This window comes from Tiliqua scincoides, chromosome 2 (assembly GCF_035046505.1).
Source record: "Tiliqua scincoides isolate rTilSci1 chromosome 2, rTilSci1.hap2, whole genome shotgun sequence".
Classification (NCBI taxonomy): domain Eukaryota; kingdom Metazoa; phylum Chordata; class Lepidosauria; order Squamata; family Scincidae; genus Tiliqua; species Tiliqua scincoides.
This window is the reverse complement of record NC_089822.1, coordinates 176866887-176879760: the sequence shown is the minus strand read 5'-3', so window position 1 is coordinate 176879760 and position 12874 is coordinate 176866887. Positions and strand designations below refer to the sequence as shown.

General features: G+C 43.0%; 1 protein-coding gene across 1 annotated transcript in view; it reads left to right on the top strand.

Annotated features, from left to right (window-relative positions):
• PPARGC1B (PPARG coactivator 1 beta) overlaps positions 1 to 12874 on the top strand; it is a 136823-nt gene that overhangs the window by 107448 nt on the left and 16501 nt on the right. Inside the window, exons 3-4 of the mRNA XM_066613880.1 lie at positions 7272 to 7484; positions 11473 to 11589. Of these exons, the coding sequence (XP_066469977.1) occupies positions 7272 to 7484; positions 11473 to 11589 (330 nt within the window). The remainder of the gene's footprint in view (positions 1 to 7271; positions 7485 to 11472; positions 11590 to 12874) is intronic.

The following is a 12874-nucleotide window of genomic DNA, read 5'->3' as shown; positions in this document are numbered from 1 at the left end:
TTCCTTCCCCACTGTGATACCTTCACATTCCAGCTTTATGCTGTTCTTATAAAAGGGCCAGAATGAATGACAGGCTGTCATGGTGGGATGCATATTTTCCGCTGAACTTCCTGAGGAAAAGATAAACAGAACAGATATGTAAAAGGCCGGTCTTTTAGGAGTGAGCAGAGGCTGATGAAATGTATCCTGCTGATGTCCGGCATGATGGAGTGTCTTGCCATTATTGGATGGAAAATAAATTTGTTCAGAGAATGCAGCACGCTTGGTGCCTTCCTCCTGAGTGCTGCTGCTATAACTTCTAAGAAAGCTGACATTAATATTTGGGGTTCAGTACGCAAGATAACTATGGCTATAGTTAAGCCCAAATAAGCACTCAAAGTCAGTGGGGATTCTTCACTCGTTTCAAACAGAAAACAATTGTGAGGATTTAAAAGCTGATTCAGTTGCTCAGGTGAGCATGTGATAAGAGCTTCCATGTGACAGGACCACATCAGAATGCACATGAGGGACTTGCTTGGAAACATCAAAATTGCCTTGCATATGAAGCAAGGAAGATCTGAGGGAGAAAGCCAGGAAAGAGACATTCCCACATGTACATCTTGTGCATGCTTTTCACATCTTACTTCCTTGCATTGACTGAATATGTGCAGGGGGGTAGAGGGAGTGTGTCTGTTGCCTTGCCCCAGCCCCATGTGTACAGTGGAATTTCAGAAAGTGGCTTACAAGGGGCTTTTCTGCGTGTACATACCATGTGAAGAAAAACATGTCTTTCATACCTTTCTGTGAACACACAGAAGATGGAGGCAAGTGAGCGTGAGCCTACTAGGTCCTATACATTGTTCAGTCAACAGTCATGTCCCCATCATGTGGGGACTATATCAAGTGTTCCTTTCTTGGAAGTCCACATCAGGGTGGGCTACTCCAGTGTTTCCAAGCTGTGAGTCACGACCTGATTCTTGGTGGGCCGTGAAACTGAAACTGACAAGCAAATAGCAGATGAGGAAAATGCATTGAGCCCTGTGGGAAGTGAAACTGAGCTGCACGTGTGCATTTACTCATGAGTAGGTGAAAGTGCCTAGGTCCATTTTGAAGGGCAGGTCGAGAGGAACTCAGTACCACCAGAATGGTCGCAGCCCCCAAAATCATTGAATGGTCGTTTCAATGAACACAGCTCCCAAAAATCGCTCAAGAAGGAAATCCCCCTTCTCCAAGATGACAAGGAAAAACATACCAAACCCTATGGAAAGTGAAACTGAGCTGAGTTTGCCTCATGGGTAGGCAAACGTGCCTCAGCTTTTATTGAAGGCCAGGCAAAGGGGAATGCAAAGCTATGGAATGGTCCAGATCCGAGGAATGTGCAGTTCAACTAAGGCTCCAGAAGGCAGTGCTCCCCCTCTCCACCCATAGGAAAAAGGATAAAAACAGAGGCTTGACTGACTGTTAAAGTGAAACTGGTTTTTTTTAAAGTCTCATAAAGCCAGGTGGGTCCCAGTGCTGAAAGGTTTGGGAACCACTAGACTACTCAATATGTTGCAGGACTAAGAGTGCAAGCCTGTATGCATTTACTTGGGCATGTGACTCATTGACTGTTAGAAAACCTCATTTTTTGAGGCAGCCCAGTTCATGCCTAAAACAAATATTGTTGTGATACCCCCTCTTTTAAAATATCTTACTTGATACATCCTAGTATTGAAAAGCCATGCAGTGCTCTATCTTATTGAAAGGATTGCTACAGCAAATCGCAACATGGAAATGAATGGAAAAGAACCAGATTTCACACAGCTGATGTTAATTCACATTTGACGTCTTGGCTATCTGTTAAAGTTTTGCAGAGTTAAAGGTATTGAGAAGGTTGCTGTATAGCTGGTCAGACTTGAAGCCCTATAAAAATGCTTCATGGTCAGCTCAGCCATCAGCACTAGGAATAACAGCAAATCTTAGTTATTATAATCAGCTGCTTCTTGAGATATATTAACCCCCTTCCTCTGAATCATTTAACTCTAATCCTACATAAACAGCATTCTTCTTTATCTTGTCTTCAGATTTTCCGAAATGATTTTCATGCTCATCATGCTATTCAGGTATCTGCGACTGTACAATTTAGGGAATTGGTTGATTGGAGTATATAAATAGAAGTGGGATGGAGGATTTCACAGCCCTGTATACTTTTATGTGGCAAACAGATAACATTCAGAATTGATTAGGCACCCATAACCTTGTTTCCTAGCAATTAAAAGTAATTTTCAATAACTTTAAGGCCATTGCACTGGTAGCATATTGTGATAGTATTTATTTTTATTTTTCACATTTTTATACCACCCTTCCTCCAAGGAGCTCAGGGTGGTGTACATGACTCCTTCCCTTCTTTTGTTCTCACAACAACCCTGTGAAGTAGGTGAGGCTGAGAGACAGTGAGTGGGCCATGCCCACCCAGGAAACTTTATGGCCGAGTGGGATTGTGAACCTAGGTCTTCCAGGTCTAAGCCCAACCCCAGAACCACTACACCATCCTGGCTCTCAGTATATAATGGTTGTGTCATCTGAGGTGTTCTGTTTAACTCTACCTTACATTGTACAAGCATCTTGCAGTTTCCATCTCATTGAATAATCTGGATGGCAGAGACTCATTGCCTTGTATAGGAATTTGTGTGGGACATGGAAGATAATACTGTGTGTGGTACATGTATGGTATATTGAAGATCATGCCATAAGGCAGAGATTAGATTCTAGTTTTTACTATAACTCTTATAGTGGGATTGTCCCTGAGAAGGCAAACCATGTGGGAAACTGCTTGAACCCATGTGCTTCAGGCTGCTGGTTTTAACCCAATTAGCAAAACCCCATCCTGGAGAAAATCGAAAGATAGTGGGTACCATTTGGCCAAAGTTAAACACTTCTAAGTCTAATTTAATAGGAAGGATTTACAATGCAATCCTAAACTTGTTTACTCTAAAGCAGGGGTGCCCAAACCCCGACCCTGGGGCCACTTGCAGCCCTCAAGGACTTCTAATCTGGCCCTCAGGGAGACCCCAGTCCCCAATGAGCCTCTGGCCCTCTGGAGACTTGCTGAAGCCTGCGCTGGCCTGATGCAACTGGTGTCAGCCAACTGATCGACCTCTCGCATGATCTGTGGGACGAGGGCTTCCTCCACTGCTTGCTGTTTCACATCTGTGATGCAGCAGCAGCAGAAAAGGAAAGGCTGGCCTTGCTTTGTGCAAGGCCTTTTATAAGCCTTGAGCTGTTGCAAGACCTTCATTCATTCATATAAATTCCATCTCTAATATATTCGTTTATGTAAATCTGTTCAAATTTGAAATGTAAATTAATTTCACATCTGTGATGCAGCAGCAGCAGAAAAGGAAAGGCTGGCCTTGCTTTGTGCAAGGCCTTTTATAAGCCTTGAGCTGTTGCAAGACCTTCATTCATTCATATAAATTCCATCTCTAATATATTCGTTTATGTAAATCTGTTCAAATTTGAAATGTAAATTAATTCTTTTATCCCCGGCCCCTGACACAGTAGCAGAGAGATGATGTGGCCCTCCTGCCAGAAAGTTTGGACACCCCTGCTTTAAAGTAAGATCCATTAAGTTCAGAGGAACTTACAGTATTTGTTAATAAACAAACTATAAGGCAATAGGATGGCAACCTGTTGCCTTATAGCTTAATATATGCAAAGATAACTCCTGTGAGCACATGTATCTGGTACTGGGTGCCTGCCTGGAGGACATGACCAGAAACACGATGAACTTCAAGACTGATAGGAAATCCACAGCCCAGGAGGAAGGCCACCCTTTTTATAATCAGAGCAATCACCCCGGATAGATAATCTCAGATGGAGCTTTGCCTGCTGCAAAATTCTGATGGAGCAGCACTTTTGACTGTGTGACAAAAACCACCTCTGCCCTAGGAGCCTTCTGACCCAGGAAAATAAGTGGTTAGCACAACAAAAGAAGGATCTCCAAGTTCAGCTGCCCACCCAAACTCCATGTCTGAAGGAGACATGTTAATGAACCAGCACATCTCCTTAGCTGGCACCCTCAGCCAGATGCAAAGACAAAGGCAGCACCCATGAAGGACTCCATCAACTAACAAAGAAAGGTCTCTTGATTAGTTCATCCCACAAAAGTTCCCTTAGGATCCTATGGGAGGGACATAAAAATCTGTGTCACTAGACCCTTGTGTCTTTGCTCTCTGCCTTTGTCCTCCCTTACAGTTGGTCTTTTGTGGGTTGACCACTGGTGCTGCCTGAAGCCACCCTCACTCCAGTCACAGTCCAAGGATCTGTAACCCCCATGGTTCTCTCCTTTGCAGCCTCGCTCCTCGCTTTTCTTCCTGAGCGCATCCAAAGCTACTGTGCCATACAGGCTGCAGACACCTTTTGTGAGCCACCTGACAATGCAGCCCTTCTCTCCAGGAAAGCAACTCCAGCTCTCCTGCCATGCTTTCCTCAAGTGAATGCAGACTGCTGCCTAGCTTTGTGGAGCTAGCTTCAAAGCCCTTCTTCTGCCCTCGGAGCCCACTTTAACATGAAAGGTTTGCCTGATCTTCATACTCTTCCCCAGGGGCCCTGGAAGGCATCATGCTCAATCCAGCAGATGCGGACTGGTCACTTTGGGCTTGCCACTAATCCACATATTCCCACTATCTTTTATTATCGGTCTCGTGTAGTCAAACTGACGACCTGCTTTTCTCCCTTTGTGTGAGTGCTGTATGTGTGAGTGAGTCGCTTACATATTGCCTTGCTTTATTTTGATTTTCCTCCTCCTATTATTGTTAATTATCCCCAGAGTAAAATTTATTTTGTTGCCCTTTTCAGTGTCACCTCTCTCTTCTTTCCCTGCTGAACCATCAAGCTGTGCCATTGGCAACTATACAGGAACCCCACACACAAATTAGTTCCCCCCCATGTGTACATATTACGTGTGTTTAAAAGCACACCCAGTCACAAGCCCTAAGCATGTGCACAACTCTCCCATTATAATTGGGATTTAAAGGAGCTTAAAATGGTCTGGATCAGCTTCAGTTGCCTGGGTTTTCACTGCTGGATGGAAAGCTATAGTCATTTTGCCAAGAAATGCAAAACGCTTGTTAAGTTTGGATGTAAACTGGAAAAGGAGGCTTTATTCAAGTTGTGTTTTTCCCTATCAGATTTTGTGCAGAGAAGAGGGAATTGCCTCATGTGTACAGCACATACAGAGGAATGTCCTTCACTCTTGGACCTAATCTCAGTCTTGAGGGACACATTTTAATATATCAAAACTTTAGTTGATTGAACTACCAGTGAAACTGATTGAAGGTCACAGTCCATCATTTGGTGTATCATTTGTCCTGGTTGCAGTACAAATAAGTCTGAAATCCTGTGTATACTGGCAATATGTCTTATTAAACTTATCATGTGCTTCAGGAGAAACATGAATAGGATAAGGCTGCAAAATAGGCCAAAACAAGAAAGATGGAAAATATCTTCAGGGACGAGAGGGAATCCACACTGATACCTATTATTTTAAGACGATTTGTATTTTTTTCCTCTAATGACAATATGTATCAAGTATAAGTCACACAGCAATTTTTTCTACTGTAAGTCCTAGTCCTGAAATAGAAATGTATCTATATAGATATACAATTTTAGCTTATCTATCCAAAAGTGTTCACCTTAAAATAAAATCTCTCCATGTGCCATCAAATTAGGCAAATGTTTTTAAAAGGAATGTCCTTTTTGGTGGACTGTATGGTCATTAATGGTTGAGGGTCCAATCCTATCCAGTTTTCCAGTGCCTGTGCACCCATGCCAATTGGCCATGTATGGCATTCTGTGGTGGGGAGGTAGTCATAGAAGCCTCCTCAAAGTATGGGAACATTTGTTCCCTTACCTCGGGGCTGCATTGTGGCTGCACCGGAGCTGGAAAGTTGGATAGGATTGGGCCCTGAATCTGTAGAGTCTCTTGAAAGGTACTCATTTCTTGAAAGGTATTCCAATTATCCCCAATTGAGGGCAACTGTATTAAGAGATACACAGAAGTACACAAATTAGTGTGCATTCATTAGTGAAAACAAAGGAAGTGAGGATATTTGGAAAAAAAAATCTGTGTCCCCTAATCAGGATCTGGATTCCCCAGATTTCCATGATCTCACTAGATCTGGTAGAGTCCTCTTGGTGCACATGATCCATGACATCAGCAGGATAAATGAGCACCAAGAGTTCCTTTTAAAGGTAATGACCTGCATGACATTAATCAGGCCCTCTTTGCCACTTGTTCAGAGTCATCCAGAGAGAATGAGACAGCAAGATCCATACAGTTTGCAGCCTTTTCAGGGGCTCTACGTGGTAACATGGACATGTAGCTCATTCAGAATCATGTTAGGCAATAAAACAACAATTTCCATGATGCTGTAAAACTGTGAAATATGGTTGTGTGAATGTCACAGGTACTTATTGTGTTGAGTGCAGGTAGGCCTTGGGGGTGGGAATGTTCACTATTTAATCAGCAGCTAACAATATGGGTATTGACTCTTTTAATAAGCAGTTCACATTCCCAATGGGAGTGGTTTGCTAGGTTGTGAACTCTAAGATCTACCATGTATTTCTTTTATTACAATTTTTTAATGCAAGTACAGTACAAAATTTTTCAGTGGTAACCTTGGGGAGGAGAGGAAGGAGGAAGAAAGGAAGGAAGGATGACTGTATAGATCAGTGTTTCGCAACCAGTGGTACCATATGGGTACCACCAGTGGTACTTGAGGTGGTGTCTGGTGGTACTTGTGGGACCCTTGGACACCTGCTGCCTGGCAGCAAGACCAGGAATGCAACAACAAACAGTGGTAGAAGGCTTGGCAGGCAGAGCTACAAAGCTTGCTTTTCCATGCTCCAAAAAGCCCTGCTGAGCCACTGGTGTTTGATGCGTCACATCTGGCCTCCCAACTCAAAAGTAACTGGCGATAATGTTATCGCCAGTTACTTCTGGTGGTGCTTCAAATAGGTGGACCATGTGAAGTGGTACAGTGCAGAATAAACATTGAGAAATACTGGTATAGATCTTATACAGCACTTATGCTGCTTATTGCATTTTATGGTTGGAAGGCTATTTTTCCTGTCCTGCATACATATCCAGCCTCCATTGTTCTGCCTGTGTAGGTAACTGCTATTCTGTTCCTTGAATGTGATTAAATTAGCATTCTTCTTTTGTAGGAGGTGTTGTAATGACCCAGGTGTCCTCTCTGCTCACACTCTCTCTCTCTTTTTTCTCACACTTTTCTGACTCCTCCCACCAGATTATAGACAGCGAGAATGAAGCATTGCTGGCGGCTCTCACCGAGACACTGGATGACATCCAGGGAGACGACATGGGCCTCGCTGCCTTCAGAAATATGGACGAGGGGGACATGCCCAACAGCGGCTGCACATCACCCACCCCCTCTCCCAAACCTGCTGCCCCAGTCACGAGGGGGCCTCCTCTGGCCCCAGAGGTTGATGAGCTGTCTCTAGTAAGAACCCACTTCCTACTGTTTAAGGTGGATTTGGATGCACCTCTGATAAGCCGGCTGCATGGGTATGATAGGAAGCAAAGGTCTGAATTTTTTCATTATAGGCTTACAATTATAACAATACAAAAGCATATACCTGTTATTGTATACGTATACATGTGCTGCACCATTGCTCTCACTTGATTTGCTCCATTGCCATCTTCATGGGGGCCAGTGTGATTGTCTGGGGAGGGAAGCGGGGCAGGCTAGTGTACGAACAGCTTCATTCCAGCCTTGTAATCATTTTAAACAAGCCTCATTATAGAGGAGCCCATTTTCAGAAGGTGTTCTCGCTGTCATCTCCACCCATTCCCTCTGTCCCACAGAATCTCCAAACACAATGCATCCACATGACCAGAGAATGGCTAGCTCCCAACTACCATAGTTCAGAAGGCTCCTGAAATACTAGCTTTTGTTGTTTGTTTTTATGCTTTTCTTGGAATCCTTCTGGACAGGGATGAGTGTATTCTGCACTGTTTATTTTAAAAAACCAAAAGTGTGCGTGATGGTAATCTGAATTTAATGTAAGCTGTTTTGAATCTTAGTGCATACAACTGGGCACACTTTTTTTTCTTGAATAAATAGGTAAATATGTTTTGTGCCTAGAAAGTTTGGATTCCATGACCTCTGTAGATTATACAATTTTAGCTGTTTTATATGGCTGCAAACCAACATGCGCTCACCTGGGAGTACATCCCATTGTATTCTTTGAAACACTTCTGAGTAAATAGGATTGTGCTGTTACTCTTCCTTGGCTTGTCCCAGGTAAGGAGTCAAATCAGCCATCCCTTAGCTTCTGAGACTTCATAACACATTAACTGCACACTTTCGACAGTCAGAAATTTGTCACTTTTTTTCTTCCCTAAAAATCTAAAAATTCTAAATCTAAAATTTAGATTAAATCTAAAATTCTAAATCCCTAAAAATCTAAAAATCTGAATCTAAAAATTCAGAGTCTAAGGGTGCTGAATTGTCTCCCCAGAACTATAGAGTATGTGCTATTTTTGTCTGAGCTTGTGCAGAACATGCAAAGCCCTGCCTGTGACTTCCTTGCAAAGCTCATGAAATGTGGGCACTTGACTAGGTTGCATTCCTAGCTGTCCTTAGTTCTCTGTGGCTTCTGTCACAGATTCCTTATTAGTCAACCTGCAGAGCAGCAGCAGGGGAGTGAGTACTGTTGATGATACCTCTGTAAAGGGAGAGAGATGCCTGACACTAGATTCTAGAGGGCAGTCAGTAGAGCCTGCAGTCCTCCATAAGATGGTTCAGTTTTATGATTCCTAGCTGTGCCTTAAATCATCTTATGAGGTCCAATACAATGGAGCGATTCTTCCTATCTGTTCTATAGCAAAGGTGCTGGTTTGGAGAACCTGGCTGAAAATCACAGACCCATGGGCCGATCATTTCCTACCCCTCCCTACCCAGTGTATCATAAATGAATGTCATAATTTCTAAAAGTGTATAGCGGCATCTAGTGGTGAAAATGCATTTTTACTTCATACAGAAGTGTGCATGTACGTGGGTGTATAAGATATCTATCAATCTCTCCATATATATCACACAAATCCATATGTGTATATATAGGATGTATACGTTGCAGGGGGAGAAGGAAATAAGTTTGCATTTTATTATAATGGGGAGTTTCACACAGACAAGACTAAACTGAAATGTCACTGCACTGCAATGAGGAAAGCAGACATCTGACCGTGGGAACCAGTGGATTCAGTGTCTATCATAAGCTTAATTTCTAAAGAGCTTTTTTTTTTTTTGAGACTCCAGAATGCCTTTGAAGAGTTCTCCTTGCTGCATGTTCCCATAAGAGTCAATGCTGGCATTTTGTTGCTGATCTCATATTGTCTTCAGTGTGAGAGTGTGGAATGTGAAATGCCCCCCTTTTAACACAAATTTTCCAGCCATCTAATCAGAAGCATTTGGGCAGCATTTCCAGATACTTGAAAATAATTTCCAACTTGTTACTTGACTCACAACTTCCTTGATGGGATTAAAGCACCATCTGATGTAAAGATCATCCTAGTAAATACTTGGCATTTGGACAGAAAATACATCTTCAAAACACTTGGCAAGCGAAGGCATTAATTAATCCAAGCCCTTGTTGGGATGCTGCATCCAATTGATTATTTTGCAAGAATCAATGCGTACTTTCCAACTGATATACACAAGTGAAACCTGTGAACAAATGTCATGGATTAAAGGAGGTGTGGAGTGGGGGAATTTGGTTTCAAAGGAAACGTGTCCCCAGAAAATAATTCAGCAGTACCATATATGATCCTTTAAACTTTAGTTTAGACCCTCTTACAGTTTAAGGGATTGGTGGTGGTAAAATGGGTTTGGAGCATATGAACCTAAAGACAACCATTCTTTGAACCCAACTCGCACAAGAATCATGCTGGTTTCTTTCCTTCAGCCTAATTCTTTCAGTCCCAGCTGGTTGAAGATCTGCATATACATGCTGATGTTCTAAGGGCATAGCCCTTCTCAGTTTGGAAGTGTTGGAGAGGAGATAGGGGCAGGGTCATTTTTGACACTATGCAGTATTTCCCTGTTTAACGAGGGATCTCGATTGCTTCAGTCCAAAGCTGTCCTCCCCTCTGTTTGGGCTCCCAGTGAGTTCACTTATAGGGGAATAATTTTGTAAACTTAGAGAGAGATGCCCAAAAACAAAACTATCAATTTGGGACAGAAAGACTCAGTATGATTGGTTACTGCAGTGCTAAGGTTGGTCTTTTACTTCTAAAAGGAATCCATAGATGTACATTGGCTTGGAAGACACTCATGGGATGTTTGGAGGAACACCCAGAGAGAGAACTTGCAAAGTGTTTTGAACACATAATAACATGTAATAAATACAGAGTGTTAAGAATACTTGGCTTCCCTCATAAGCAGTAACATTTGATACATGCAGCCAAATAGTTCTCCAGAAAGAAGTAAAAATTGGTCCTGCTTTTTGAGCATTTACCTGAGGGCTTAAATATGATTCTTCCATAAAAGGCCCCTCCATGCTGGAAATAGCATAAAACCTAGATGTTCATTTGTGGTGGTCATACTTGCAGGGGTTTTGGTGCATATACCATGAATGAGTTTTGACAAATCACCTTGATGAGTTTTAACAACAACAAAAAAAAGCTATTAGGCTTCATGCAATGGGGTCTTGGTAATGTCCAAAACGTTATTTCTGTGGGGCCATCAGTGTGCAGGATGCTTTACATCAATTAAACAGGCAGGTCTCTACCTCTGGGATTGCAAGCCAGCATAACTTCAGGAGATGAACATCCAGAACTGGCTTTGCCAAGTGCATGGTGGCTTTCAATCCCAGACACGGACATGCTGTGCTACTTGAGCTGGTGAGGCACAAACATCACAGTGTCCCGTGAAGCAGAAGTAGTCACTTCCAGGTCGACACAACCTCTCTCGTTGCATTGGGAGGGCTCTACAGCCCTTCGAAGGCCTTTTAAGGCCTCCAGAGAGCCTTTAAAGGTACTTTAAAAATAAAACAGAAGTACCTTTAAAAGTCCTTCCAAGGGCCAAAGAGGCCGCACATGTCCTCTCTGGCCCTCAGAAGGCCTCTGGAGCTTTTTAACTGGGCAGGTCCTTTTTGGGGAGGGCAGCAAGGGTCAGGTAGACTATGCCTCTCCTGGTTCTAATGACCACACATTCCTGATCCCAGGATGTGTTGGAGCCTTCCCACAATCATGTTTCATGTGAATTTTCACAGTGAGATGACTGTCAAAAATTCATGTGGGAGAAATATTGACCTTGTGGCTCTTGTCTGGTCAACAAAAACAGCTCTCTTGACATTGTGGTGTTTTAGTTTGGCTCTCCAGGTCAACTGCTTATCATGCGATAAGTGAAACCTAGGAGAATTTAAGCAGAAGTTGCTATTATTTTATGTAGGAATTCCGACTCTTTCTTTCACTGCTTCTCTTTCCAGCTGAAGAAGTTGCTTCTTTCTCCATCCAATGTGCCTCCAAGCTATGAGGTTCAAAGAGAGGGGAGCGTATTGCGACAAGGAGCTCCTAAATCTAGACCCCAACGACCCTGCATAAAGGTATTGCTCATCTCGACCCTTCCTTAAAATACCACAGTGAACTGTATTTACAGAAAGTCAAATCCAGGTTGTTTTGTTAAAGCCCATATGCCATTTTAACCGTGAAAAGTACAATCAGAACTTCACAGGAAATGCCAGATCAATTCCATCTGTATCATCTAAAGAGGTTTTTAGGTGGAATACACAGGGACTAAGATCAGTTGTGAAAAAAATCATGATTGTATTGAAGGTGGCACACTAATTAACTTATTTTAAAGTAGCTGTAAGCCCAAACATGATTTGTCTCTTCATCGGACATAGTGGACTTGGGCCAACTAGAGTTATCTGTTTTCAGAGCCCTTGAAGGGCTCTGATGTCACGGCTCAATCCTGGAACTTCCTGCCCACTGCTGCATGCAGCGCACACCACATCGGCATGGCTGCATCAGTGCTGGAAAGTTGGATAGGATTGGGCTCTTAATTGACTTGCGCCAAGAAAGCAAAACCATTTAAGAATGTTGATACTTTGCTAAAGATTTCACACAGAATGTTTGTGGAGTTTGGAATCCCACTCCCATTCCAGCAGCCTAGGCCAAAGCTGGCTGGGCTCTGCATGACATCAGAGCTGTTTAAACTAATGGCAGCCAGAAGAGCAGTGATATCAGGGGTGATTTAGAACGCAATCCTATTCCCCTCCTCCACTGGTGCAGCCGCACCAAAAAGACTGGCATTGTATCCATAAGGGAGGGGGATCTTTTCCCCTCTATAAGCCTTCTGCTCCATGGTGGGTGTCCTCAGACCAGGCACAAGTCCCAGGAGACAAAGGGGGTGTGAGGCTTGTGAAAATGGGGATAGGGTCAGGTGTGCACCATCACAGTCAGATCTACCCCCTCCCACAGCCTCCCCACAATGTCCAAACTGTTTCCTATTTGCATCAGACTCCCTTTCCGATTTAGACTTCATCGAGATCTTTCCCACTCTCATTCCTGACCCAAATTAGGGTGGAACTGACTTACAGCTGATTGAATTGACTAGACCTCCGTGTTAAGTTGCAGAAGCAGTCCAGTCATTTAAACTAATCCCCTGAAATCCACACAAGATGCCATTAAAGATTTTCCACTTGGATAATAGAAATTTTGCAGCACATTAGACAAGTTGACTTAAATGACATGGGAAAAGCAAGGTGAAAAATAAGAGAGACATTGACCCTTCCATACTAACTGGAAGAAAGAGAAGATTTCTGGAAGAGAAATTATGTTGTTTGTCACAGACACCTGCTGGAAAGAAATATGATGCAGGTGGTGTGA